The sequence below is a fragment of the Neltuma alba genome, unplaced genomic scaffold (assembly GCF_004799145.2).
Source record: "Neltuma alba isolate B1F8T4 unplaced genomic scaffold, ASM479914v2 tig00010742_pilon, whole genome shotgun sequence".
Classification (NCBI taxonomy): Eukaryota; Viridiplantae; Streptophyta; class Magnoliopsida; order Fabales; family Fabaceae; genus Neltuma; species Neltuma alba.
In genome coordinates, this window is record NW_021635569.1 from 15,755 (window position 1) to 43,727 (window position 27,973).

At 34.0% G+C, this 27,973-nt stretch overlaps 4 protein-coding genes and 1 non-coding gene across 6 annotated transcripts; 4 read left to right on the plus strand and 1 right to left on the minus strand.

The window, feature by feature from the left end:
- Positions 1–101: 101 nt before the first annotated feature.
- Positions 102–25,153, minus strand: LOC114758674 (asparagine synthetase domain-containing protein 1). Of its 2 annotated transcripts, XM_028947743.1 has the most exons (17): positions 25,065–25,153; positions 19,636–19,638; positions 11,712–11,714; positions 10,022–10,032; positions 7,763–8,107; positions 7,296–7,441; positions 7,060–7,195; positions 5,384–5,638; positions 5,143–5,234; positions 4,445–4,559; positions 4,184–4,289; positions 2,707–2,800; positions 2,204–2,400; positions 1,592–1,691; positions 1,383–1,499; positions 650–706; positions 102–288 (listed from the first exon to the last, which is right to left on the minus strand). In XM_028947743.1, exons 1-17 carry the CDS (start codon positions 25,070–25,072, stop codon positions 175–177), a joined length of 1,899 nt encoding a protein of 632 aa, XP_028803576.1. In that variant the 5' UTR covers positions 25,073–25,153; the 3' UTR covers positions 102–174. The 2 variants fall into 2 exon arrangements, with proteins under 2 accessions (XP_028803576.1, XP_028803575.1); XM_028947742.1 differs by lacking the exons at positions 10,022–10,032; positions 11,712–11,714; positions 19,636–19,638; positions 25,065–25,153 and adding an exon at positions 8,285–8,650 and having other exon boundaries at positions 7,763–8,123.
- Positions 8,540–8,611, plus strand: TRNAT-CGU (transfer RNA threonine (anticodon CGU)). Its single transcript has one exon. It is a non-coding gene; the product is annotated as a tRNA-Thr (tRNA).
- Positions 12,632–14,853, plus strand: LOC114758678 (uncharacterized). Its single transcript, XM_028947747.1, has 4 exons — positions 12,632–12,844; positions 13,079–13,238; positions 13,361–13,432; positions 13,869–14,853. The coding sequence occupies exons 2-4, from the start codon at positions 13,154–13,156 to the stop codon at positions 14,660–14,662; spliced, it is 951 nt and encodes a 316-aa protein (XP_028803580.1). The 5' UTR covers positions 12,632–12,844; positions 13,079–13,153; the 3' UTR covers positions 14,663–14,853.
- LOC114758677 (cytosolic sulfotransferase 5-like) lies at positions 15,117–16,929 on the plus strand. Its single transcript, XM_028947746.1, has 2 exons — positions 15,117–16,671; positions 16,771–16,929. The coding sequence occupies exon 1, from the start codon at positions 15,597–15,599 to the stop codon at positions 16,635–16,637; it is 1,041 nt and encodes a 346-aa protein (XP_028803579.1). The 5' UTR covers positions 15,117–15,596; the 3' UTR covers positions 16,638–16,671; positions 16,771–16,929.
- LOC114758675 (ras GTPase-activating protein-binding protein 2-like) lies at positions 23,174–27,258 on the plus strand. The gene is made up of 9 exons (XM_028947744.1): positions 23,174–23,257; positions 23,844–24,022; positions 24,916–25,219; positions 25,334–25,569; positions 25,659–25,809; positions 25,916–26,037; positions 26,138–26,203; positions 26,389–26,440; positions 26,756–27,258. Exons 2-9 carry the CDS (start codon positions 23,849–23,851, stop codon positions 26,974–26,976), a joined length of 1,326 nt encoding a protein of 441 aa, XP_028803577.1. The 5' UTR covers positions 23,174–23,257; positions 23,844–23,848; the 3' UTR covers positions 26,977–27,258.
- Positions 27,259–27,973: the final 715 nt, after the last annotated feature.

The window sequence follows — 27,973 nt, forward strand, 5'->3', positions numbered from 1 at the left end:
AACTAAGAAAGAAAGAAAGAAAGAAGACCTACATGAGTTTTTTTGCTTCACAATACTCATGACTTGAATTGATGTTAGAGAAACAAAGATATATCTTTTTGAAGCTTATATTAAACAAGGTGCTCTGGATTAAGGCGATAGGTGTTGTGGGTCAAAAGATGAGGAAATAAGGAATCAACTCAGGTTGGATTTACTGTGAATCATCACACTGCCAGCGGATGCCTGATTTGCAGCCCGGTTACTTCCGAAATTCTTGCGATTGGACTCCCTCGCAATTCTGGAACCGAACTACACCGATACAATTCGGTTCAAAGAAACAAACACTAATTAATCACCAAGCTGCTGAGAGGAGAGGTAAAAGTAAAACTAACGTTTAATAATGACACAACAGTACAATGAAGGATAAAGAAGCATAGTGGCATTGCATTTTATATGCATTTTTCCTTTTGCTCTACGGTATCTAAGATGCTTTATCAACAAATCAAAATCAACATCAACATCAATTTAGTCCCTCATAAAATTGTATTTTCAATTAGGTATTTTTCACAAATAACTTTTCTTCTATTACTATGACCTAGCTTTTAAGATCCTGTTACTTCATTCATTTTAACCTGAGACAGGAAGTGTAGCAATTTTCAGAGATGCAAACCTGGATCGCTCGTTTGGGCAACACTGCCGCTTCATGTAAACCAAGCAATTGTGCAACCTTCACGAAAAATGTTACGCACAAGATTCAAACTTTGATCAGAATTGCCCTAGTTTCATTTTATATTTATAAGAGCTCATAATCTAGTAAAAATTAAAATAAATGTGTCAGAAAACTCAACGGAAATTATCTGATATATTAACTACTGCAATAAAATCTATTGTTTTGCATATCCAGGAAAACAATGTTTTTTTTTTGGTGAAATATATCCAGGAAAACAATTTTACCGATACATCAATATCACAAGAGCAAGACGTGACATCCTTCATGGGTCCTGAAAGCTGTTTATGTTCGTTGATGTCTGCAAGCTCTTGTTACCAACCAGAGATTACTAATTGATGTGAGGTAATCACTAAGATTTTGAGGGGAAAACATGGGCACAGTTAACCTTTACATACTTTGAGGTCCGTCTGCTTGAGCTTTTTTAATGGAAATTTATCACTTTTCTTTTAGAAGAACGCTTTTAAAAAACTTCGGTATTTTTCTTTAATTATTTGGAGAAGCTATTTCAATTAGTTTCTAAAGCACTTTCAAGTCAAAAAGTGCTTTTTATGATAGTAGACAAACACAAAATCACTATTAACCAGTAGCATATTCATAGTTACAAAACCATTCATAATAATTGTAAGCCAGGACAATACTAGATCATCAAAACCCAGCCCATAAATGGCAATACCGTTCTTAGAATCTTTTTATCACCAATTCCGCTTGGTTGATCAAGGTTGGTGACCTCCCACAAAGGAAAATTGAGCAAGATCCTCATGACATCCTCGTCCAGAAAAGGAAATCTAGCCTAGAATGTTAGAAGGAAAAACGTTTAGAGTTGCTGGCAGGTGAACTGAGACAAAATGACTACTGATATTTGACCTATTATATTCACCTTACCTCCTTTCCGTTATCAGCAATGCATCTATCATCTCTCCCTAAATTTCTTTTCCAAATTCTCTGTATGTCCAGTTTCATTTCCTTGTCAAGCTCCAGCCAACTGAAAAAGGCACATGGTAACATCAGAATGTATTGAAAAACTAATTGACCTGGAGAGTTTGCCAGTTTGGAACTGTCCACTGAACACTGAATACTTTCCATAACGTTCCCTGCTCTAAGCAAGCATTTATAACACTATCAAAATGAATACAAGGTCAACCCCCATGCCAATAACCAAAGCATTAATTAGTTGTCAGTACGTACTATACCCTGTTATCTGAATAGCTCTTGAAAGTTCAAATTAATTACAGCATTCACTTCATTGTAAGTTTTTAATAATTTGATCCCTGACTTTCTTTCCCGCAGAAAGTTCCACAGTCTTAACATTTTTCCCCCCATTTGTAATATGAAGTCACCCATATAACAAAATAGAAAGATGAAAGAAATCACAATTATAAAAGCATTGAAACCAACCAATCATATAATCCATGCTGATTTATACCATAATAGAGAATCAAATGAACATAGGAGGCACAAAGAAATTGCCATGATTTAGCATTATCATATCAATACCTTCCTCGTCTATAACTTGTTCTGTGTCTACCATAGCCAGCACACTGCTCATCAGCACCAGAACCAACAAGTAAAATCCTTGCTTTGGACTTGTATTTAATACGTGCAAGATTGTTGTCATTGCCATCGCTATTTCCATCAGACACCCATCCATCACCACGAGCAGCAAGCCATAAAGCAATTCCTATATTCAAGTCCTGTAAGGATAAGTGCAAACTACTTATGCATGGTCAGATCAGAAATAGTAGTTCATCTGACGTAAAGGACACGTTGATAATTTTAAAGAGGACCCGCTTTTTCTCTTTCAGTTTTATAATTTTCTGAAGAACTGTATCACTATAACCTTGAAAGGCTCTGAAGAGAATTAAAGTTAAGATAAATTCAAATGAATTTGAGAAAAGAACAGACGAAAAGGCATCTAGGATTCTTTCTTTATTATGCTAACACTAGCAAACTTTAATCTCCGCATAATAAGTTGCTGGTCCACATAATTAAATTAGTACCATGTAAGTATTTGCAGGTTCTATGAGTGACATAACATGACTTGTTTCAAAAGCCAAGTCAGACAATTCGGCATCAACCTCAACGAGCCTCCACCTGCACTTCCAACATAGTTGTAACTGGACATTTAGAGACACCAACAATTTTTTTTTTAAAAAAAAACAATGAATAGTGTTTAACAGGTCAGTCACATTATACATGACACTAACGACATAATCATAACAGTGGAAACCATATAAACAAAGCAAGCAAGATGTACTTCATAAGTTTCGCGAACTCAAACAAAAACCTCTTTTATCATTCATTATCCTTGACAATTAACAGTCAAGGCTCCTGATATTCATCACTAATGTACCAAATATATGCTTCCTGGAGGCAAAAACTTATAAAATGAAGGATGGACTTCTACTTAGGGGGGATAATAAAATCATATTAAACCCAAGGCATTATCACACAGAAATTTGACTCCATGATATGTTGATTACCTTAAAAGGGTTATGTAAATAGCAAAGATAATATGAATTATTATAATAATGAATCAGGATAGTCCACAAAAATCTAACAAAGAATATCCTTCCCCTCTTATGGTGAATTACTGTTTCTTAGATATATTTTAAAGGTTAAAAAATTCTTTATATATAAATGCAACATCAAACTTAGGAGTTTCAATTATAGTCTTCAACAATATTTCCATGATAACAATTTTTTTCACTTGTCTTATGTAATAAGATCACAACAACAATAAAGTCTTATGCCATTAAGTATGCCATTAAGTGGGATCGGCTACATGCCATTGAGCTCTATCAATCAATCAGCAAAATTTTAATTGCAGTTAGATTTTACTTTGATCTTGTTTCAAATAAAAAATATCCAAATACAGCTTCCTTATACCTTTGTTCCCACCTAGGTATGCGAAAATTTAAATATTGCGAAGTCAATCTGAACCTCGCAACTGCATTCGTAAAATTCCAAACCTACATATACGAATTGATCTCAACAGATGCTTGGGTTTGTCAAATATTCATTCAATATGTAGCATCCAATGTTCAAGGAATTTGTAAGATTTGCCTCTATTTCTAATTAAACTTGTGGAATTCATTTTAATTACAAAATGAAAATTTTCAACTAATCAATGCACTACAGAACATGCCTTTTGGATCACTTCTGAACTCAGAAGAAAGGCTTCACTTTTCCCTATTCTATGGAATAAGATGAGAAATCCAGCATTTCCTTGACTCCTTTATAAAATCACTCATCCAAAATAACAAGTAGAACTTAGTATTTCAGAATAAATTTTAAACCTCTCCATATAAATACGTGCATAAAATGCTCAAAGTTATGCATAGAGCCAGTTTTAAAATAAGTGAGCAACAGGAGCTAACATTTACATTCCAGCAAAAGTTTTTTCCGATAATACACCAAAAAAAAAAAAGAGCACAAAAAACATATCTATGGAAAACTTAAGTCGCAATTACATACCTTCTAGAAGGTGCAACTCTTTTTAGTTCTTCTAAACCAGCCTTGGCAGATAATCTATCAGGAGCAGACTGGCCATCAAAGCTCACATTAAGTAGATCAATTTCATCTGCCAATACAAACAGGAATAGACGATCAGCTATGCTGAAGGTTTGTAAAAATGAAATTTGCCAAACATTTTATCCAACACTATTTGTTTTAACACCAAACAAGGAACTAAATGTCAACTCAGTAAACAAAAGGAGCTGAAGTAGCAACACTGACAGCAGGGATCTAGACATTGATCCAATAATGCTGCAAGTATCATGGAATCCAGGCCACCAGAAAACAGAACAGCCACAGGAACATAACCTTCTTGTCCAACATCAGAGATTGTCGCCTATGCCAAAAAAAAGCCTTAGAGTTCTATAACAAATATAAATACTATTAACCAAAAGAAAAGGACAGATCAAGCACAAATTCCAAAGTATCAGCATTAGCAAGATCGAAAAGTACAAGTTCCTGTCATCTAAAAGGTTATCAAGAAGATATCAAGAAAACAGATATGCCAATCCCAGCCATAAATTAAAACAGAAGTCTTTTTTGTCCCATAGAATACCAGTTTATTGCATTTTTTCTAGCTTGCTAGCAAATAACATGAATTAACCCTCCTGTTTATGGAGACAACTGGCATCAGCTACAACCGCCAGCATACAGCCACTGGAAAAGCTCATAGATGAGCTAAAATGTTTCAGTGGCATGTTCTATCCATCCAGAAGCATCTCTCTATCACAAAACCCAAGAAACAATACATAAAATGCAGCTTAAGTACACTAACAGCCGGACAAAAATTAAAGGCAAGCAAATTATGTGGAGAAATGGAGAATTCAGGGATCCATTTTGGAGCTACTGATCACATTTACACTATCTTATCAACCACATACAACTACAACATTTGTGATTCAATTCACTAAGATTCACACCTGATAGATAGTATACAATGAAGTGCGCCGAAACACAGACTCCTTTAAAGTCTTTAGCAGAGAATGAGCTGGCAATGAGAATTGATTTGGGCCTGCTCAAAAAGAAAAAAATGAAGACCTATCACAGCCTAACAAGACTTGAAAGCAAAAGCTGCAGCCTCAATCAAAGTTCTGTACATTATAAAAGCGGCAAGTTCAAATGAATCAATGCCACATTCTGCCAATATAATAAGATAATTACCTGTCTCACATGCAGCTGCCTCCAACAGAGTTGAATGCACATTGTGTTGCATCCTAGAAGACTCATATTGGGATGTACGAAGGTCTTCAGGTTTGGGTTCAATAGAAGTTCTCTCCCATTTGATAAGCTCCTTTAGCGTTGAGTTTGTATATTCATGTCTTCTGACTTCACCAATCAGTCCCCGATTAGAATTTGATGCCTCAACATGTACACTGTATATTCCGCATGGTAGCTCTTCCCAGTAACTGAGATAGCCTGTTCCATTTGAAGCTTCATGGTTTATTTTACTTAATATTTCCGATAATAGCAAGTTTTATTTCAACAATTCAAACAGTGCCAACCAAGAACAAACCCTCATAATATTTAAAGGATAGAAACAACATTAAGAGAAACACAAATCTGAAAGGAGAGAAAATATATTAGACTTATAGCCCAAATATCAAGCAAAAAAATTGAAGTGGCGTGAAAACATGAGAAAAAAGAAAAGGGAGGAAAAAGAAAAGATGATTAAGCTAGATGTAAATAACCCTAACATTTGACATCACACCATTCTTATCTAATAAAACATCCCATCATTAGTGGCTCTCTCCAAGCTATTTATCTTCACAATTCTCAACAAATAATTTTTCTCACATAGTAGAAAATGTGACATGATGAAAAATTAGAAAGTTGACGCCAAATTGTTGGCAGTTGAAAGGCTCTAAAGTTTCATATTGTCATGAGTGCTTGATTTAAAAAATTATCTTAGCATTTTATTAAATTTAGGCAGGAAAATTTTGAGACATTTAAATTTACAAATGAATGACATAAGCCCTTCATTTTTGACATGGACCCTTAAAGTTTCGACAATGAACAGGATGGGGTAAACAGTCAATAAATAAGTAGCATTCATGGTATCCTGTTAATAACAATATCCCGAATCTGCACATGCTTCAGAACCATTTCTCCGAAACATAGTACCACAATGCTAGGAGATATAGCACATAGTATTCTTTTAACAGTAGTTCCAATAATCTTAGTTGTGTAACAGAGACAGTAGATTCTGCTCTTATCCGTGAAGTACTCAGAATTGGAGCCAAAAGTGCAAGAATAGAAGATTTGTACTGTAACATCCTCTGAAAACTAGGATGATATATATGAATTTAACATACACGCTTAACATACACGTTCATTTGAATTTAAAATACCTATTTAACTGTGATAAACTCCATGTTATATCAGATGTTTCATATAGTAAACTACTTGAATTGAAAAATATGTGACAATATGTTTACACTAAAATTGTAGCACGTGCTTATTTGATTTTAAGATGTCTCGTGCTTTATGTAATCATTATTATGCCAAGTAAATATATTTATTAAATAGAATGCACTGGATAGAGATGTAACCAATCACTTAATAAAATTACCATAGATTTAATATCTTGCTAAGTAATAAATAAGTCTTAAGTGAAATTTATATAAGGGAAAAAAAAAAATACTTCACTCATGGATTTTGCAAATATATTAACTAAACCAAATTTAACTTGGCATAGCCATGAGAGGCTTAAGCAATCAAGAAAATAATAAAACTACAGCTCACCTATATCTAAAATCAATGATGCCACATGTGAAGCAGTAAAGAAAATGGATAGACTATAAAAGCGTTATATAACTCAAAGTTGAAAGGTTATATACCAGAAACCTTCTCAATAGGTGAAAGAGGAGATACAGAAGAAAGCATAAAGGTTGGGTCATCTTCTGTAGGCCAGTGAACAAGCAGGCTCCGCCTACCAAATGCATCTCGGCCAAACCAAAGGGTTCTTGAGCTATCCTACAAATGGCAAAGGAAGCACAACTTCTAACACCATAGCGGAGAGGAAAATGATGCTACAATTTATTTCGACTGATGGAAACTTACCACTCAGAGTTACCTGCCAGTAGATGATAGCCCATGGTCCTTTAATCATAGAAAGAAGATCAGGAATAGAATCACATGAGCCGCACTTTCCAAGTGCTTGCATGAGAAATTCAGCGTCATTGTAATCACTTGCAATATGGATTCCTCCAAAAATTTCACCTGAAAAACAGCACAATAAAACAGAATGTCAAAATTTTCAATATAAGCAAATGTAGCAAACTAAAATGAGTTCCTGATTACCGAGAGAGGAATACATGCAAAAAGATACAAACAGGCATATGATATTCAAGACCTGGACCTATGCCTGTAGGTTCAAGGAATTACAATTTTAAGCTCTGTGAAAACATGTTGAGTAGAATAACTTCAAATTGGAAAGAGATATTTCAATTTACATGCTCACTTATACTTGTTGCCTACTAGAAAAAAATGGGCAGGATGTCAATTAAGCCAAAAAAAAAATGCAGAGAAAATACAGAATACCATTGTATACAAGGATGTTTTCATGCGAATCCACCAAAGGTTGAACGAGCGGATTTATTCCCCTGAGTTGTAAGGTTGCACCAATGAAATGCAGTTCTGCAGACGGACTTTGGACACCAGCATTGTATAACGAGCAAGGCAGCCCGTTATCCAAGGAGACACAATCACATTTATTTCCAGACAGTACTATATGCAACTTCTCAATGTCTGCCCCCAATTCCAATGCCTCGTCATCTTCAATGAAAGTTGAAATGTTTTTTTGACCTGAGACGTTGAATTGAAGATTCACTTTCTTGCTACCTAAGCTATCAGGACCCCTTCTACGTAGAGCTGCTTTAAGATCATCTACAGAGAACACCAACTGAAGCACAGCACCCAAATAAGAACCAACAATTGAAGAAATAAATAAGTTCGTACATAGGCAGAATTTTGCAACTACATCAAACAAAACACCATCTAACTTCAAGATAAAACAATGTTTTTCTATCAGAAATGCACAGATCCTGCCCATTTTGAACTTACATCTTCTGTTTTGTGTGGTGGGCATGTCGAATCCAAGAACAAACATGAAATGTCAATCCGAACGCCTGAGACAATCAGAGCAATACCACACATCTCTTGCTTACTTGCTTCTCCTAGCGCTGCAACTACAAAGAACGTGCTTGACGTCCGGAGCACAAGATTCTTCAAGGGTTTTGACTTCAGAGTCGGGGATGACGACTTCTTCCAAATGAATATCTGTTTAGAAAACATCAATCCAGAGCGAGCGTCACAGGAGCTTCCGTAGCATAGTGGTAGTGCGTTCGCTTCGTAAGCGAAAGGTCGCGAGTTCGATCCTCGCCGGGAGCTTTTTCGCTGTGTTTTTCCGCCTTCAAACGAGGCCCTGCTCTCCGATTGGGAAACACCTTTTGGGAAATGGGAACAGTGTCCTCCTCTGAAGCCTGAACCATGTGCGGCTCTCTCAGCGGATGTTCATGGCATGGAATATTTTGCAGTATATGTTCGCTCCAATTTTTGTTTTCCGAAGAGCTATTTACTGCTCTATTAATTTTTTTTTTCCTGTTTACTACTGCATTCAATCTTTAATATAAAAACTAGTTAACTAATTTAAATAGATCAAAAAATTTAGTTAATTTAATTATTTACAATAAATAGGTATTATTTTTTTAAAAATATTTCTACTAATCAAATATATTTGCTGAAACTATTATTATTGCAAGGACTATTTTAAAAAAAAAAGATAAATATAATAAATAAAGTGAATTAAAATCTTATATTTAAAATTAAAATAAAAATTAAATAAATTCTCATTTTAAGACAGGAGATAATAGTATTAGTTAGATTAAAAATTGGTCGATCTATGACTAAAAAGTTAGAGGCTCAGCCACAGACTGGCCCTGGCCTGGCGGATTCATTATTATTTTCCTCAAGGGGAGCCAATCTTTACCAGTGCTTCCTGCTGGTTGGTAACTGGCTTGGCTGGAGTGAGACTGACTACCTGGTGTACGAACCTTGCTTGGTTGACTGCCGATCAGTGACTAGGGATCTTCTAGCCAATCATTCCATGAAGTTGTTAGCTAAATATTAGCTCTCATCCTAATTATAAAAACTAATTAACTAATTTAAAGAAATTATTAGGAAAAAAGTTACATTAGTTATTTGTAATAAATAGGTGTTATTTTTTCTAAATGAAAAAAATACATAAATACAATAGACAAAATAGATTAGAGTCTTATATTTAAAGTTAAAAAGTCAAACAGAGTCACCGGAGGTAATATGTCAAAACTTTATTCCTGGTATGGAAGTGAGTAATGAGAAGATTAGCCTGGGCTTTCAAGTGTGAAGTTGGTCTTGGATTCGGAATTAGATTTTTACTTAAAAATTATTTAAACTAAACTTGCGTGACTTAAAATTATTTAGTGAGTTAAATATTGATTTTTCCCCAAAAACAAAAAAAGGTCTTTGGTTCTATTGTCCATATTACATGTATCAATCATATTTAGTGCTCAATAAACCATATTTATATATTATATTTTTTTTATTCTCTTTGCTTAGTTTTTTAGTAATGAATTTTGAATGATTAAGTTTAATTAGAATATAATTTATTTTATTTTATTTTCCAGCGAATATATTTTTTGTGTGGAAGAATATATTTTATTTTATTATCCATTTCAGATTTTATGAAAATTAATTGGTTAATAAGGACCGGAGGAGTAATTAGGTATTGTTTTCTCTAAAATGCCTTTGCTTCTTATGTACCATCTCCGGTTCTAATTATAAGAGTTAGTTGACTAATTTGAGGAGACTAAAAAAATAAGTTAAGTTAGTTATTTGTAATAAATAGGTGTTGTTTTTCCTAAAATATCCTTACTAATCAAATGTGTTGGCTAGAGCTATCATTATTAGAAGGATTATTTTTTAAAAAAATGTATAAATATTAAAAACAAAGTGGAGTAGGGTCTTATATTTAGAATCAAAATAAAAATCAAACAAAGTCTTATATTAAAGATCGAAGGTATTATTAGCTAAAACTACCATTTGATTAAACATTTAACATGTACAACTACTATAAAGATTATTTTAAAAAAATAAATAAGCATGAGAAGCAAAATGAATTAAAATCTTATATTTAGAGCCAAATTAAAAATCAAACCAACTCTTATATTAATTACCGGAGGTACTATATTATTTTGATAACAATGTTGCACATATGGGTTATTAATCAGAGGACTCGCGATATAGGAACAACTTGATGTAATAAAGCCTAACTTATTCAGGGGCTTGTGACTCATCCCATACGGCTGGATCAAATCTAATTGCACAGAGCAAGGTGAAAGAAATAGCCAATCACTAGTTAAAACTATACAGGAATATAATGTGCCTAAAGAAATAGTCATTTTATTGCAATGACATGTTTTTTGTAGTAACATTTCTAACTGTACAATGTAAATAGAAAACAAGTGATGCAGTGAAATGATATTTTCGTTTTATAAATCCCAATTTACATAATCATATAGGTAAGCTACAAGTTTGCAAAAAAAAAAATATGGGGAAGTTACAAGTGGAGATATGCGTTTTAGCAACAAAAAATTAAAAAAATAACAACACTATACATGAAAATTCACAACTCTCACTTCACAAGTGCTCGTGTAAGTATGTTATAAGTGGCGGTACATGTTTTAATAACAAATAATATAAAAATAATAACTACGTGTGTGTGTGTGTGAAAGTTTACAACTCGTACTTTTCAAGTGCTCATAATAAATTACAAGTAAAGATATGCATTTTAGAAATACAGAATAGAAAAATGACAATAGTACATGTGGAAATTTACAGCTATCTCATAAGTACTTGTAAGTGCTCAAATTTACAGTTATAATTGGGGAAACATTTTTTGACAACAAAAAAGAAACAACTGTACATATGAAATTTTATAACTCATACTTTTCAAGTACTCATAAGTAAGTGAAGATATGGATTATAGCAATAAAGAATAGAAAAATGACAATGGTATATATGTAAATTCACAACTCCCACTTCATAACTCCTCATAGGTAAGTTACAAGTGGGGATACATATTTTAACAATTAAAAAAAAAAGAAAAATAACAATCTATTCATATGAAATTTTACAACTCATACTTTTCAAGTATTCATAAATAAGTTACAAGTGAAGATATGCATTTTGCAAATACAGAATAGAAAAATGATAATGGTACTTGTGTAAATTTCAATTGCTTAGCAAAACTTTAACTACAACTATCACTAGTGTATTTACAACATAAAATTTGCATTTTCACAACACAAGGTTACACTTTTTTTCTGGACAGATCAATTTAATACCATCCACATCTATCATTTTCACCCATTCGTCCAAACAAACTAGGTACATTTCTACCACATACCCTGTCAAATAACCCATTATTTCCATACCCATTTCCTTACACTACAAGCTCATCTCAAACTACAACTCTTTAACAATTTAGACCAATAAGATGAGACTTTCTAAAATGAAAATTTTGACTTTACCTCTTGTAAAAAGAGAATAATCACCCTTGCATTATTGACCAAGGGGTAGCAGAGCACATGGCCAATGGGTTCCGCTCCATCTGTGATTGTTTTCATCCATCTATTTCTTCTTTTATTACTCAGGGTTGCTTTTGTCATTTTGCTGTCAAGCTTAATGTCAATTTAGGCTTAAAAGACTCAACTGATTTTTTTGAATCTTTTGAGACTTATTTTTGATAACGTCCCTTCTGTGGGACTCAAGTGAGAATTTCACTTTTATTATGTTGATTTTTATTTTTTTATTCTTTTTTGTTAAAAAAGTATTGGGGACATTAAGGGTGGTTTAGTAATTTTATTATTCTTCTAATCTTAACATAGGAACTAATTAGAGTGTCAGATGTATTCTATATGTTTAATGTATTCTATATGTTTATTACTTTTTTTCTAAATTAACCTCATTGATATTTTCCTAACAATAATCAAGTAGTAAAAAGAAGAAAAGAATTAAGAAAGTTATATATATATTTTAGAAAAATCATATTAACTAATTTAACCAATATTTTTAATTTATCTAAATTAATTAATTATGTCCTGTATTAATGTATTAATAAGCAGAGGAGCATTTTATAATTTATAATTTCCAGTTATTAGGGAAATGCGGCTGAAGAACGGAGGCGGGAGGCGGAGGCGCGGCTGAGGAGAAAAAGAAAACAGTAGAAGGGGAATGAACGATACACAGCGAGGGAGCAGCCGAAGAAAGGTAAGAAAAGAGAAGGACGAAGGACCAGGGGAGTTCGACGGGTTCCTAATCCAGCTCTTCTTGGTTCGTCTACGACATCTTCTCCCTCTTCTCTCCTCTCCATGCTTAATGACCCTTTCCTCTCCAGCTCTTCTTGGAGAGATTTGACGGAGAAGACCCGGCAACCTTGTTTACGGTGGAGGAGCATCTGGGCATTCGAAGGGGCGGTGGAAGCAGAAGGTTTTCGGCTTATCGTAATCGGAGGGGAGGAGAAGCGAAAGGAGAGGGATGATTGAGAATTTGAAATTCTGATCTTTCGTCTATATCACACGGATGGTAATTTATTCTGATAATTCCTGTTGTTGAGTCCTAAGTGATGCATACTCTTGTAGATGAAATATCATTAAAAACAGTGATACTAAACGCGCCTCAAGTTGATAATTTACTCCCATATTTCTAACAACTTGCTAATATTTCTATCCATAATTAGTTTGATCAATCACTTTTTGTAAACCTAGTAAATAATTTCATAGATGCAAAAGGTTATTGATATTCCAATCTGACTCCCAGGGACTGTTAAGAGTTCTTGTTTACCTACTTCATTGAAGAGTTTGGAGCTCCTGAACCTTATTTATTGAGCAAGTAATGGCTTGGAGGTCTTGCTTCCGCACTAGCTTTCTCTCATGTATTCTAAGGCCTGCAAAATCACAATGGCTGCCAATACTCCAAGGCCAGGGTTCTTCTCATGCACACTTGTGTGAAGATTTATTGTTCATACTATATTGAAAATATTGGTTTCCATCATACTTCATTGGCATTAGCTGAACCTTCTCTTGTATGTCTTCCTTACAGGTCAGAAACACTTTGTGAACCCCATTGCTTTACAGAGTTGTTGTAAGAATGGGTCTCTGTTGAATTTTCAAGGTAAGATTTTCTTTAAAAAAAAAAAAAGAACTATATCTTGTGTGCAATAAATTCTTCAGGGAAGCAAAAATTTGAGGTTCAACATAATAAGATGATAGGAGTCCCTTGTTAATATATAGTAGGCGTAGGAAGCCAGAAAGGCTGAGTCAGATTCTGTGGACAAAGAAGTTATTCATGTTGGATAACTCCCTCTGCTGTGTCGCCAGAGTTTTATGCTATTAGGAGATTCTCCTATCATCTTGTTAGTTTATGACGCAAGTTTTTTGCCTCATAAATTAACCAAGATCCTCTCTCTCTCAACTCCATGCCTAGTTTTTCTTGGTTCTAACATAGCATATGACCAAATTCATAAGAAACGTTCTATTGACCCCAAACTTGCTGTTAACGATAGTTTTATGGTGTGGATCCTTTTGACCTCATGAATTAAATGTTGCAGGATTGAGATCATATGCTCGTGGTGGACCCAAGAAATATGATCTCTTTGGAAGTGGAATACCAGGGAACAAAGAGTTCAGAGAAGCTTGGGCCAAAGAGATGGAAGAAGATAACACTCTGTGGACTGGAAGTGAGGATGAAAGTGGTGGAGAAGAGGACTCAGAAAGCCGTCTTAAGAAAGAAATTCGGAAAGTAAGACAGCAAGCTAAAGAGCATTCAGATCTGATAGATGCTGATGACAGTGATGAGTTAAGAAGTGTTTGGTCTGGCAGCGATGAAGAGAAGACGCTGTGGACTGGTGATGAAATGGATAGTGATGATGATATTCCTACAGAACCTTACCCAAATGAAAGTAGTGACAAATACATAGATAAATTATTCGAGTTTGAAGAAATGCCCAAGTACCGGACCATCTCAGAGTTACTGAAATCCGAACAGGAACCTGAAGAGTTGTCCCCAGGAAAAAAAGCAAGGAAGCTTGCAGTTGAGAATGCTTTGAAGAAGTTAAAGAAGGGTCCTGATGGGCGATACACCAATGTGTGGGAGGTCATGAGTGATATAGATATTCTAATTGGAGCATTTGAGAATGTTGTCTCAGGACCAGAGTATGCAGAGCTGAGACAAGGGGGGCCTAAAAAACTGAATATGCAGTTCTTCAAGGACATACAAGCACGCATGAGAGATCCGAACTACAAGTTCTCTCCTGAGTTAAAATTGAAGCCAAAGAGTAAACTTGTTTCCAGAAAGAAGTGGCAAAAGGCACAATCTAGGAGGAGGAAAGCACAAAAGAGATAAGCTATTCTCTCTTTTAGATAAGATAAAGTCAAGTTGGTTATATAATGTTCGTACCATTGTCCTGCTCTTACTATCTTGGATTCAAGTCTTGTATATGTTAATCATTCATATTCACAGGCTTTCTTTGGTTGAATCCGAGTAAAAGGAATCCCTTTTCTTAATTACTATAAGAAAAGGAATCCTATTTTTCATTTTTGTTCTTTTTGGGTTATGTTATGCTTTGCTTGTTTTTTCGTTTTTAAATGAAAAAAGAAAAACAAAGTCACGAGCTGGAAGTTGCCAACCAATCTGACGTTGACCCCAACCTTTAGCTAAATTACTCGGCATGGCAGTTCTGTGTTAAAATGTGAGTTGTGACTTCAGATTATTATTACTTGGCTTTATGATAACACCGATGTTTTTTGTACTTAGAACTGTGATGCTTCAATGCCATTTCTTTTTGTTGTGCAATTTATGAAGACTAAACTGGTTTTATTTAATGGAAGCAATGTTTAGTTTTGTTTTTGTGAACATCGTTTGAGAAAGTATTTTTCCTTCAAAATGTTTTCTAAATTCTAGTGACTTCTTTTTCTTGAGAAGTCATTTTAATAATTTTTTCTATTTGAAAATAATTATTTAAAAATATTAAATCTGAACCATCCAGATTAGATCTAGATGGTCCAAATTGAGCGCTCATCACTTGATGAGCACCAAGACCGGACCTGCACTAATAAAGTTTTCTCAGTCATACGTCCTTCAATTATGTTTGAATTGATTTGACGCGGTCCCATTATTTTGTTTTAGTTCTACAAACTACCACCACTAATATATTATGTGGCCTTAGTTTCTCTCACTGCGACCCACCACCACTCTGATATTTTCCTCTGTCATATATAAAATCTCATTACCTTCACTTTCATGGATAAAATTCACTTTCATAGTTACAATAGTTACCATGGTAGCTGAAAAATCTAGCGATTCCAATCTTCCTACTACTGCTCTGCCCCTCCTTTGGGATGAAGATAACGAAGGCCTATCCCAAGAGTGTAAAGACCTGATTGCAACCTTACCCACCGAACGGCATTTGGCTATGCACAAACTCTACCAATATCAAGGTTTCTGGTTCCCTAAAATAGTACTTCAAGCACTTCTTAATTGTCAACACCATTTTCAAGCCCATGACTCTGACATTCTCCTTATCACTTCACCGAAGTGTGGCACCACTTGGCTCAAAGCCCTCACTTTTGCTATTCTTAACCGCAAGACCCATCATCCAAACCCGACCCGAATGCCCTCTTCCACTACTCACCCTCTCCTCACTGCCAACCCTCATGCTTTGGTACGCACCTTGGAGACCACCCTCTACACTGGGCAAACCAAGCCTGATCTGAGCTTGTTCTCATCGTCTCCAAGGGTTTTTGCGACACATCTACCATATGTTTTGTTGCCGGAGTCCATTAAGTTGTCGAGATGTAAAATAGTGTACTTGTGCAGAAATCCCAAGGACCAATTCATCTCTGCCTGGCATTTCCAGAACATGATAAGACCAGAAATCCAAGAGAGCAACAAGATCGAAGAGTTGTTCGAGCAGTATTGCAGAGGAGTGGGCCCTTATGGGCCATTTTGGGATCACATGCTGGAGTACTACAAGAAAAGTTTGGAGAATCCGAATAAAATAATGTTTTTGAGATATGAGGACATGAAGGGCGAGCCTCATAGGGTATTAAAGGACCTTGCTGGGTTCATAGGGTATGGTTTTTCTAAGGAGGAGGAGGATGATGATATTGTGGGTGATATATTGAGGCTATGTAGTTTTGAGAATTTGAGCAATTTGAAAGTGAATAAAAGTGAGAAAATGCCACATGGAATTGAAAATAAGGCTTATTTTAGACGTGGAGAAGTTGGAGATTGGAAGAATTTTCTTAAGTTTGATATGGCGGAACAACTTGATGCCATTATTCAAGAGAAGTTAGAGAAACATGGGTTGAAGTTCTAGATCCATCCTTGCAGACCATGGGAGCATTTTGCAGGTGAATGTCTAAAGAATGGTTTTAATTTTTGCATGGACCCGGTGCTTCTAAACTTTAAATTTTTAGATGACTTCTTATGTTCAACTTATCTTGATGGAGGGATCTTGATGAGGCGTGAAACAGTAGTGAACATGAAGAAGTATTGCGGTAACAGGATTATAGAGCTTTTGATAGATTATTTTCTGATCATGATATGTGAGAGCTATGTTTCCTATAATGCAAAAGTTTCGTGAGTTTGATCAAAGTTTAAGATTAATATATCCTTTTCTTGTGATGCTTTTCTTCAAATGGCTTGCAGGCGTATGTCTCTGTAAAACCTAATTTTGCTGCAATCACGTACAAGTTCATATGTGAGTGTCTATTGTTTAAACTGAAAAAATTAAAGGGTGTTGATCCAAGTGGAAGAGTTTATGGCCACTTATGAAGTTTCAAGTTCAAGTTTGTACGAATGTGGAAAATTTCATTGAGAAATTTACCCTGATTAAATCTGTCAATGTTTAAATTTAATCCAACATTACTGTACCACATAGTATTTTAAAAAACTGAAGTAAAAAGTTAAATACCATATCCGATCCTAAATGCGAGAGTTAAATAATTTATTCACATAAGTTAAGAAAATTGGTTAAATTATTTATTTGTAAAAATGTGTGTTGATGACCTCCTTTTCTTGAGAAGTCATTTTCTCAAGGATTTTTGTATGCCTTCTCAGAGATTGTGTCGTGTATTGTTTAAGACTATTAAACAAAAAGGCCCGATACAGTTATGCGTACGTTTGAATCCATAAATAAATCAACAAATTGATTCACTAAATTTGGGGGGGGGGGGGGATAAAACTAAGTTTTATTAACTATCACTTAAACGGTATTTGAAAGCGACATAATGGATAATTATTCTTACACAACAACCAATTGATAATACAATTGTTATGAAACATATGTGAGCAAGGCATACGAACAACTTCTTTACTAACCTTCTTGTTCATTAATCTCTACGCTTTCCAGTCTCTTAATAGATGATTTGCTTGCAGGATGTAATACTATAAATGCTTCTATATCTTCATCATCATTGTCGTCGTGGTCGTTATCACTACTATTATTGTCTTAATAAGCATTAACATGAGTATCCATGCCCAGGTACATCATTTTCTGGTCTTTGTGAGTTATATCAGCCATATTTTCCCCAAGATCTAAAATCATTGCAGCCACAGAATCATAAACATCTATAGGAATACCAAGACACAGAAGAATTATTCTTATCATTGACTCCATTGAGTTCCTTGAGATATTGAAGAAATCATATCTACTACTAGTATATTCAGAATAGAACTCTCCTACGTTTGCAACTTGCCATTTCCAATCTGTCTTGTTAACTCTAACATTGAAATATTGATATCCACTTGGAGGGTCAAGGGGAAAATATTGAGGATTAATAGGGATGATTGTGTTTATTGGATAACCTTTGCTCAATTTAACCTCAACGTGGTAAGAATCCATAGCTAAACTCTTCATAGAAAAATTGAGGAGTGACAGAATTGTGGGGAGTGCTAAATTCATAGAATTTCAATTTCAATTTGGGGGGAGGGGGTGGGGGTTGGGGGTTGGGGGATTAGGATAGGATAGTCATTAAAATTTTAAAACTTGCAAGATATTTAATAAAAGGAAAAATTAATTTGGAGTTCCCTATAGTTATATTCAGTTTTGAATAAGGTCTTTGAACTTTTTTTCTTTTTTATTAGGTCCTTTAATTTTGTGCTGTTAAATTTGTGAGTCCTTGCCGTTAAATAAATACAAACACCGTTAAAATTTCTGTTACATCTTCACTCTTCCCGTCATTCTCCCAACTTTCCCACCTCTCTATAATATCTTTGCTTTTGTCTTGTCAGCAATTAGATTCTAATATCCTTTTCTCACACAACTCCTGAAAAGCAAACTAGGCTCCTAAAAAACACTACCTCCGATTCTAATTATAAGATCCAATTGACTAATTTAAGGAGATTAAGGAAGAAATTAAATTAGTTATTTGTAATAAATAGATGGTTTTTTCCTAAAATATCCTTACTAATCAACTATATTGGCTAGGACTACAATTATTAGAAGGACTATCTTAGAAATACATAAATATGAGAGACAAAGTGGATTGGGGTCCTATATTTAGGACCAAAATAAAAGTCAAACATAGTTTTATATTAAGGACTGGAGGTAGTATACATTAAAATCCCACAAGAATCGTTTATCACTGATCGCTGAGTAAGAGTAAGACAACCCCCAACCTTCTCTCGCTCCCCCTGGCTTGTATTGGGTCTCTATATAATCTAAGAAAAATATTACTCTTCAAGAAACCCCATTTTGAAGTCTTCAAATGATCTCCCTCCACGATCTCCTTATCTCTATTTCCTCTTTTCAGTATTCATTTCTTTTTCCTATCTCTCCCACCTTCCCATCTTCAAGATTGTCTTCATAATGTACTTTTATAACATTGGCGGAGGAATATCGGTTGGCAAGTTTCTGTGAGGGAAATGGATAAGTGTGAGAGATGAAGAAATATATCAAATAAACTCATGGTGTTCGGGCATACCTGAAGTGTCAAGTAATCTCAGATTTAGATAGCCATGCGTGGAATTCCGATCACGGTAATGGAGTCGGAATGGATGTTCATAACAAATGCATTTTGTTTGAGAGTGAGAAGAGAGAATACGGGCGGGAAGAAAGCAAGCCGGTAAAAAAATCAGTTTCTCAAACTGATTCTATATCTTAAAATAAAACTTCTGCCCCTGTTTGTCCTTATCCATAATTTGAAGAAAAATTGCAAATCATCATTTGAGACCTACAGGTTATGTTATTTGCATTAGAGCTCCAAAGTTAATGGGCTTGGGTCCAATCCACCAAAGATAGACTGACCCATTTTCCTATATAAACAAATGGGGGATGCAGCTGAAATTTCAAGGTTTTCATGAGTTTAATGAACCAGCTTCGTACATGGACCGGCATAATTAGAGACGTGAGCCTTCTTGCTATTACAGAGACAAGACATGGCCGAAGAAGTGGGAGAAAACAATGAGGTCGGGAATAGGAAGATAACAGAAATTTTTAACAGTGTTTATCCCTGTTTAACGGTAGGAACTAATAAATCTAACAGCACAAAATTAAAGGATTCAATTAAAAAAAAAACGTTGAAGGACCTGGTTCAAAACTGAATAAAAATGTAAGAACATTCATATTAGTTTTTCCTAAATAAAAATAAATGATCGAATTTAAGTTGTTCAAAAACAAAACAAAAAGAGTAATTATTAGCATATGTATAACGAATGGGCGTATAAATGAACGAATCAAACTCTATACACACACATATATGTTGTCGTTGATTAATATACTTAAATTCTTGTGCAAAAGGAAAATTCTAATAAAATTCGGTTGAAATATCTAAATCTAAATTAAGGCCTTTGCTTTTACTAAATCCCTAATTTGGACATGAATTCTAATTTTAGATTTATGAATGTTCTTAAATGACCAGAATACCTCTTTTTAATTAAAATAAAAAGTAAAATACTCTGACCTCTCTTCTGTTTTATCTTAATTACACGGATCTCCCTTCTATTTTGATGACATATATTTTAGTCCAAACCATTAACACCGTTAAGGAATATTCTGAAAAAATTGTTGGCATACATTTTTTAATTAAAAATTATTAGAATAAACCTTGTTTCCTTCTTTACCCCTCATTATTTTAATTATATAGTCTATCTTTTAATATTAATATTTATTAATAATCTATTTAATATTTTTACTAAATTTAATAAATTAAAACATAACTTTATAATTTTATTGAAAAAATATATATACAATCACAAAATTTTTTTACTAATAGATATTTAAAAAATTACATCACAAGTAAGTTTAAATAAATAAACAAGATTTATTGTAAAATAAAAATTTGTATTTATAAAATTAATAAAATTTATGCTATGGTAATCAGTTCAATAGTATAGCAAAAATATTAAAATATTTATTAAAATTATTTTTTAATTTCAAATAAAGATGTATGATGTGTTATTAAATGATAATTATTAAGTAATATTTGTATTAAGAAGGGACAATTTGGTCAAGATAATGGGTCAATCCTATGATTTAAAGGTCAACTAACAGATAAGTGGATGAGAGTTGAATCTCAAAACTAGAAAAGAGGTTTGTGCAATATATATTTTGATTTTAAGGGAGATCCATATAAGTTTTCAAAATCAAAGGGAGGTCTTTGTAATTTGCGTTAAATAGAAGAGGGGTTGATATGTTTTACTCTAAAATAAGAGATTGATTACTTTATTTCTCAAAGTAATCTCTTTCTTCTTATGATCATTTTTAGAACCAAAAACTCATAAAAATTTTTATAGTATTTAAAATTTGTATATATAACTAAAATCTTCAAAAATATTTTAATAAAACGTAAATAGCCTTAAAGTAAATATTTTTTATTTTATGTTCGTAGATATTTAATTTGAGATCTTAAAATATTTCAATTGAAAAAATATTTAATATTATGTTCTTATAGTTTAGATTAGTTTTATTTATTTATCAAAACTTTGAATTCCAACCCTGAAGTGTAATTTGTAACAATTTAATATAAAATATTTTTTGTAATTAAGATATTTTAAAATCTTAAAAATAAATTTTCACAGCATGAAAATAAAAAATATTTATTTGAAGGGTACTTGTATTATAATTTAAAAGGTTTGATTAAAATATTTTAAAGGTTTTAGTTATACGTACAAATTTCAAACAGTATAAAATTATTTCTGTATTTTTAGTCCTAAAAGATAATCATAAGAGAAAAGAGGGATCATTTGAGAGGGGTAAAGCAATCAATTTTTTTTAATTAAAAAGGAGCATTTTGATCATTTAACAATATCTAAAAATTCCTAATGATGTCTCATGACCTAATTAGGAATTTGTTAAATGCGTAAGCCCAAATTTGGATTTAGTTATTTTAATTGGATTTAATTGGGATTCTCCTCCAAAAAAAACTTAATCTAATTTTTTGTCAGAAAAACTTAATTAATATTTATTAGATTAAAATTATGAATTAACATATAAAGCTCCTTTTTTTTCAACATAATATATAAAGCTCGTGAACTATAATTTAAAATATTTAACAACAATACCGAATCAAAATAGGGAGAATTCCAATTAAAATATCTAAATTCAAATTCAAATATATATTTTTAATAAATTTCTAATCAAGTCATGAGACCTAAGAAAGAATTTTTGAATATTGTTAAACGGCCACAATGCTCCTCATTAATTAAAAAAATTGATAATTTTATCCTTCTCAAGCATTCCCTCATTTTTTTATGATTATTTTTTTAGATCAAGAAACATATAAGTAAATTTTGGTGCTTAAAATTTGTATATATAACTAAAAATTTTAAAAAAATTTAATTACAAATATAATTAGCTTTTAAATAATTTTTTTATTTTCAGTTCTTATAATTTACTTTAGTTTTATTGATTTATGCAATGTTGAACACAACTAAAAAATGTAATTAAAATATTTTAAAATATTAAAATAAATAGTTACAACCTGAAAAAATATTTATTTAAAGATTACTTATGTTTTCATTTAAAATATTTTCAAAGGTTCTATTTATATATACAAAATTTTAAACGTTAAAAATTTATTTATATGTTTTTTGGTCTTAAAATTAACAATAAGAGATAAGGGGCCCTTGGGAGGGGTAAAACAATAATTTTCCTTTTTAATTAGAAAGGGACATTCGGATCATTTAACAGCATTTATAAATTTCAAATTAGGCTTTTCGTTCTTATTAAGAATTTGTTAAAAGCATTGGCCTCAATTTAAATATAAATATTTTCACTGAATTTAATTGAGATTTTCTCATTAAAATATATGTCAAGTACTAACTAAGTAATTTAATTAATCAAGTTCTAAATTGCCGCATCAAAATTGATCCCAATAATTCAAATAAGTAATCAAATCTTTTCATATTTTGATTCGCCTTCCAATCAATGAAATCTTTAATTGTTGGTATTTGCTTTTAATTTTGTACGGATATCTTTCTACTGAAAATAGTCATAATAATATTCATATTCTTTCATTATGTTATGATCAATCAACTAACAAATTAAAATAACAAATTAATAAATTTAGATATCATAATATTCCTAGTTTTGATTTTGTTCAATTAGTATATATCCCCACTCGCATAGAAGATCATTTATCCTATCCTAATCTCATTTAAGTATCTGATTCGTTCAGATCATCGTTTATAAATAAAGCGCAACGTCCACCTCGTGGCCTTGCGATCGCCGCAAAACACACCTTGCCCTTTCGAAAACGCCGTCGTTTAGGAGACTAACTGTGGGCCCAGCTAGAGAATCACATCACAATATCTCAAAACTAGCCCTAAAAATAAAGCCCTTCCGAGGGACTGGGGATCGATGGGAAAAAACCTTCATTGACCCACCGCCTCCTCCGCCTTCCCTCTCTTCCTTCTTCTCCCCGATCCCTTTTCGGGGTTCGCTCTCACCGGCTCTTCCTTCTCTCTCTCTCTGAGATCCCGATCTCTTCGTTTGAGGTACATCTTCTCTTTTGGTTGGGTCAGGTTTTCGATTCGTATTTGTCTTGATTACAGCAGGAGGTTTTCCATTCGATTCATATTATATACTGGCCTTTTTTATCCGAAGTCTGTGTTATTCTTGATATTCATATGTTTGTGTACGTTTTATCATTGTTTCTTGCTCTTTAGCTGTGGACATTTTTAAGTCGGCCCAAGATCTTGGGTTTGGGTTGAGTTGTTAGTCCCTTGCGTTTGCTTCTGTTATGTTTGATATGCTTTGCAAACTGAAGTATGTAACGTTATTTATTTCCTCTTGGCTTTATTCAAGGGCAGGTACACTGTTGAGTGTAAAGGCATTTATTCTCCCAATGCTGTCTAGTATATAAACGTGCATAATTTGGTGACTGTCGTGTTGTAGGTTTCTAAGTGATATGAATTGCAGTGATGGAGTGCTTCTTGTAACAGCATTGCTTTTGTTAACACCCTGAATCAAGAGTTTCTTTTTCTTTTAAATCAATGTCGTCGTTTTCTACGGCGAAGAATTTAATTTTATGAAACGTGATGTGTTTGGTATATTCTTATATGCGCCTCTTTTGTCTTTTAGCTGAGATGGCGGCAGCAGATGAGGTCCCAACTCCACAGATGGTGGGCAATGCTTTTGTGGAGCAGTATTACTCTATTCTTCATCAACAACCACACCTAGTTTACAGATTTTATCATGAGAATAGTGTCCTAAGCCGACCTGAAGAAGATGGTAGTATGAGCTTGGTGACCACTATCGATGTAAGCATGTTTCCTTGATTTAATGCGTGATGGTTTGCTTCAACAAGTGGAATTCCGCGCAAGCATTTTAATTAAATTTAATAAAACCACCATAAATAATTAATTATAAATCAATAGTTATATAGACAGATTTTTTATTTTTTTCTTCTGTCAAAGAGACAGACAAATTTAATCACAGGTCAGATGTGAGAAAATTGAAGATATTATAGAGCTGGATGTACTTGAATCAAGATAACTCTCCCCATTTTTTAAAATTTTTTAAGTATATTCATCTCCCTCGAGGGGTTTTTAAACTATTAATTTATTTCTTAAGTATATGATTCGATATGCTTCATTCTAAGGAAATTAAAGTTGCAAGTAATGATGCCTATCATGATTTTATGATTATAATGATTATATGTCTCCAACTTCTCTCTTTGAAATCTTATTTGATCTCTGGTGGTAAATAACCTGGTGTGATTACTGTAACATAATAAGAGAATAAACGGTCATGTTTATATACTGATCAAGTAAATATACTGATTAAGTAAACTTACGTATTTGGGGACGAGGTATGAATAGCCTAGAGCATGGATAATTACAGTCCAAGCTTCACTCAGCAATGTCATATTAGCTTTGTTGTTTGTGTCACTCTTCGGTACTTATGCAATTTACCGGGTGATCATGAAACATGGACATACTTTGAATGAATTCATTCATCTCATTTTTTAGTAGTCATTGTTGTCCACTTAAGAATATGAGGAAGGCAATTTTGATTGTCATTTACTATAATCTTGATATATAAAAAGTGATAGCTGTTTGAACATATTCTGCTTTTGTGTTCAAATTTCTCATTTACTGCAACAAGTGATCTTGTTTGTAGTTGCTAATATGATCTGCTTCATGTTGGACAGGGCATTAACAAGAAGATCCTCTCTTTAGATTATACGAGCTTTAGGGTGGAGATTCTGAGTGCAGATGCTCAGCTATCATATAAGGAGGGGGTGATGGTTGTGGTGACCGGCTGCTTAACTGGAGATGATGATCTGAAAAGGAAGTTTACCCAGTCATTCTTTCTAGCCCCACAGGACAAAGGCTACTTTGTTCTGAATGATGTGTTTAGATATCTTGATGACCACAAGTCTGTTGACTCTCGTTCTGTGCCTGCAAATGATGCTGATGAAAGTGCCCCAGCAGCTTCTTTCACCCCAGAACCTGGTAATTTTTGTGTCAGTTGGTTTCATCAATGTATCTGTTCTTGTCACTTGTCTGCTTTCTCAACTCCTTAACTTGGTAAATGTTTTGGGCTCAAAATGTCGCTTGTAAATGCAGAGCCCACTCATGTTCCTGAAAACATTCCACCGAGCCAAGCTGCTGTTGTGGAGACTGATGTTAATGCCAAGAAAGAAGGGAATGAACAATTAGATAACGGGGAGTTATCAGTAAATGAAAAGGTGGTGGATTCTGATACTGTGAAGGAGTCAAGTCAGCAGGAAAGTCAACCAGTCGTTGAGAAGCCTGCAACTAACGCCCAGGAGGATGCTCCAAAGAAGTCCTTTGCATCCATTGTGAGTCCTATTTATTCACTTGTATTAATTTTTGTTAATTCTTTATTCTTGTGTTGTGACTGATGGTTTGTTATTATCTTGGGTGCTAGGTGAATGCTTTGAAAGATAATGCTGCTCCATTCCATGTAAGGACATCACCAGCAAAGCCTGCTGAACAACCACGTGTTTCTAGCACTCCAGTTCCTGAAGCACCAGCTCCCAGCAGTAATCCTGCACCAGAAAAGAATAATGATAATGCAGGTGTTGTATCCTTTTATTTATTTCTTGTATGTATAATCAGGGTCTATTGTAAATCTTGTATTGATGTTATCATAATGTTTTTAACTCTGTAATTTACTTTTCATAGGCAAGGCTTATGCAATATTTGTGGCGAATTTGCCAATGAACGCAACAGTAGAACAACTTGAACGGGAATTCAAGAAATTTGGGCCCATTAAACCTGATGGGATTCAAGTCAGAAGCAACAAGGTTAGTTAAAGTCTCTTAGTTAAGCTGTTGTGAGATTCAGTTTATTAGATTCACTTCAATGTAGTGTGGTGTTTATAAATTGTCAAATTCTTCTCTCCAGCAACAGGCATCTTGTTTTGGTTTTGTGGAATTTGAATCGGCTAGTTCAATGCATAGCGCACTTGAGGTATTGACATGTATCCAATTCTTGATCTCTGAGTAGTATGATTTTTTTGATGAATAAATAAAATGGATATTGAAGAACATATTGCTTTTGCTGTTTTGTTATGATTTTTGCATGTTTGGTGCTTAAGCTTTTAGTATTTGTTTATTTAATGGTTGCCCCCTAATACTTAACACTCGCTGTGTCAGGCTACTCCTATCATATTGGACAATCGCAAACTTTCTATTGAAGAAAGGCGAGGCAAGTGAACATGCTCTATCCAACCTGCACCTGTTTATGAAAATCATTTGGCGGTTTTTACTGATGATACTAACTAAATGCTCATATTTTATGCACTTAATGTGTTCCTGTATAGTCTTGCTGACTTTTCACCTTCAAGTTCTTAATATATTGAAATTGGGATTTTCTTGCTTGAGGGATCGTGTGATGCACTTGCATTTTGTGCACTTTTTTTCAGTCTTACCACCTGCACATGTTGCTTTTGAAAATTTTGTAGCTGTATTTTTCTTTCCGTGGTGAAAATGTTCCCTAATGCCAATATTTTGGTTCCTGCAGCTAACAGCGATAGAGTGAAATATTCATCAGGACGGGGTGGATTCCGAAATGATAACTATAGGGGCCGTGGCAATTTTGGTGGTGGTCGTGGTTATGGTAGGAATGATGGTGAAAAGCGAGGTGAGTTCTCAGGTAGACCTCGAGCACGCAATGGAGAAACTGTGCCCAGGCCCTATCAAAACGGTGGAAGAGCTGCACGTCAGGAAGTGAAAGCGCAATAGAGATAGAAGCACATCCTTGGCAGGGCAAATTTTGAGCGACAGCAAGAGTTTTCTATAGGTAGCGGCGTATTGAATTGAGGATTTCGGCTGGGATTAGAGTTAATTGCTTAATTTAGCTTAGTGATGGTGGTTCTACGCATTTATTTTGTTAAGCTACGAGACTCGCGTCTGCTGGACCCCCCACTTGTCTCTTTCCATTTTTTTTTTTTATATCAAATTTTCCTCAACGATTCTTTCGGAATTGGCCTAAATATATTTGCTATTTTTCTACAATTTCTGCTATTGTGTTGGTTTTATGTAAAGCAAAATAAAAGGCGAATGAGTGCAGCTGTTTCTCTACTTCCTTGAGATAAATCTTCCCCATTCGCGTGAGCCTGTTTATTGTGTTGGGGGAAAGGAAGTGAAAAGTGATCCTGGCTGTGGCTTCTTTGACTGAAATTCTTCTTGTCTCTTTCCAAAAATCTAGGGATAGTTATAAAGAAGGCGAAGGAGCGAGGAAAAGAAACAGGTTTCCATCCTCCTTCCGTGGACTTGGTAAGGTGTTCATTCCTTCTCACCTCCGGAATATTTATTGTTTTCGTTAGCCGAGAAACCTGGTGGCCCAAAGAGGACAGTAGGGGTAAAGCGGGGATGGGCTAACAGTGAGGAGTGGGGGAGGAAAAGCGCGAAAATCTTAATAATTATAAAATTTATGGTAGGCTTCAATCATGCCCAGGTACATAGCTACTCGCGGTTCCTCCAAAAACATTAGTAGTGGGATTTGAATTAGTGATCCCTTGTGGGTTATGAATTAATTTCTTATTAATTGGACCAATCATTACCATATTTCATTGTGATCCTGTATATGCATGGATTAATTTAAATTTTGAAGGGCCCCCTTTCCGCTATCCCTACCCCTACCCTCATTCGAGCTCCGTTGGGGTGTTTTTGGAGGAAAGCTAAAAATTTTGACCATTTTACTATTATATTCTTTTGTGATATTTCATTAATGGCCATA

Bases quoted from the DNA above. Each gene is read 5' to 3' on its own strand.
- LOC114758677 (XM_028947746.1), top strand. From the start codon at position 15,597: ATGGTAGCTGAAAAATCTAGCGATTCCAATCTTCCTACTACTGCTCTG.
- LOC114758675 (XM_028947744.1), top strand. From the start codon at position 23,849: ATGGCGGCAGCAGATGAGGTCCCAACTCCACAGATGGTGGGCAATGCT. The intron at 25,220-25,333 runs GTAATTTTTGTG...TTGTAAATGCAG, and splicing joins TTCTTTCACCCCAGAACCTG to AGCCCACTCATGTTCCTGAA. The intron at 26,204-26,388 runs GTATTGACATGT...TCGCTGTGTCAG, and splicing joins CAATGCATAGCGCACTTGAG to GCTACTCCTATCATATTGGA.
- LOC114758678 (XM_028947747.1), top strand. From the start codon at position 13,154: ATGGCTTGGAGGTCTTGCTTCCGCACTAGCTTTCTCTCATGTATTCTA. The intron at 13,239-13,360 runs GCCAGGGTTCTT...TCTTCCTTACAG, and splicing joins ATGGCTGCCAATACTCCAAG to GTCAGAAACACTTTGTGAAC. The intron at 13,433-13,868 runs GTAAGATTTTCT...TAAATGTTGCAG, and splicing joins GTCTCTGTTGAATTTTCAAG to GATTGAGATCATATGCTCGT.
- LOC114758674 (XM_028947742.1), bottom strand. From the start codon at position 8,515: ATGTTTTCTAAACAGATATTCATTTGGAAGAAGTCGTCATCCCCGACT. The intron at 5,235-5,383 runs GTAATTATCTTA...CTTTTTGAGCAG, and splicing joins GGCAGCTGCATGTGAGACAG to GCCCAAATCAATTCTCATTG. The intron at 4,290-4,444 runs GTCAGTGTTGCT...TTGTATTGGCAG, and splicing joins TCAATGTCTAGATCCCTGCT to ATGAAATTGATCTACTTAAT.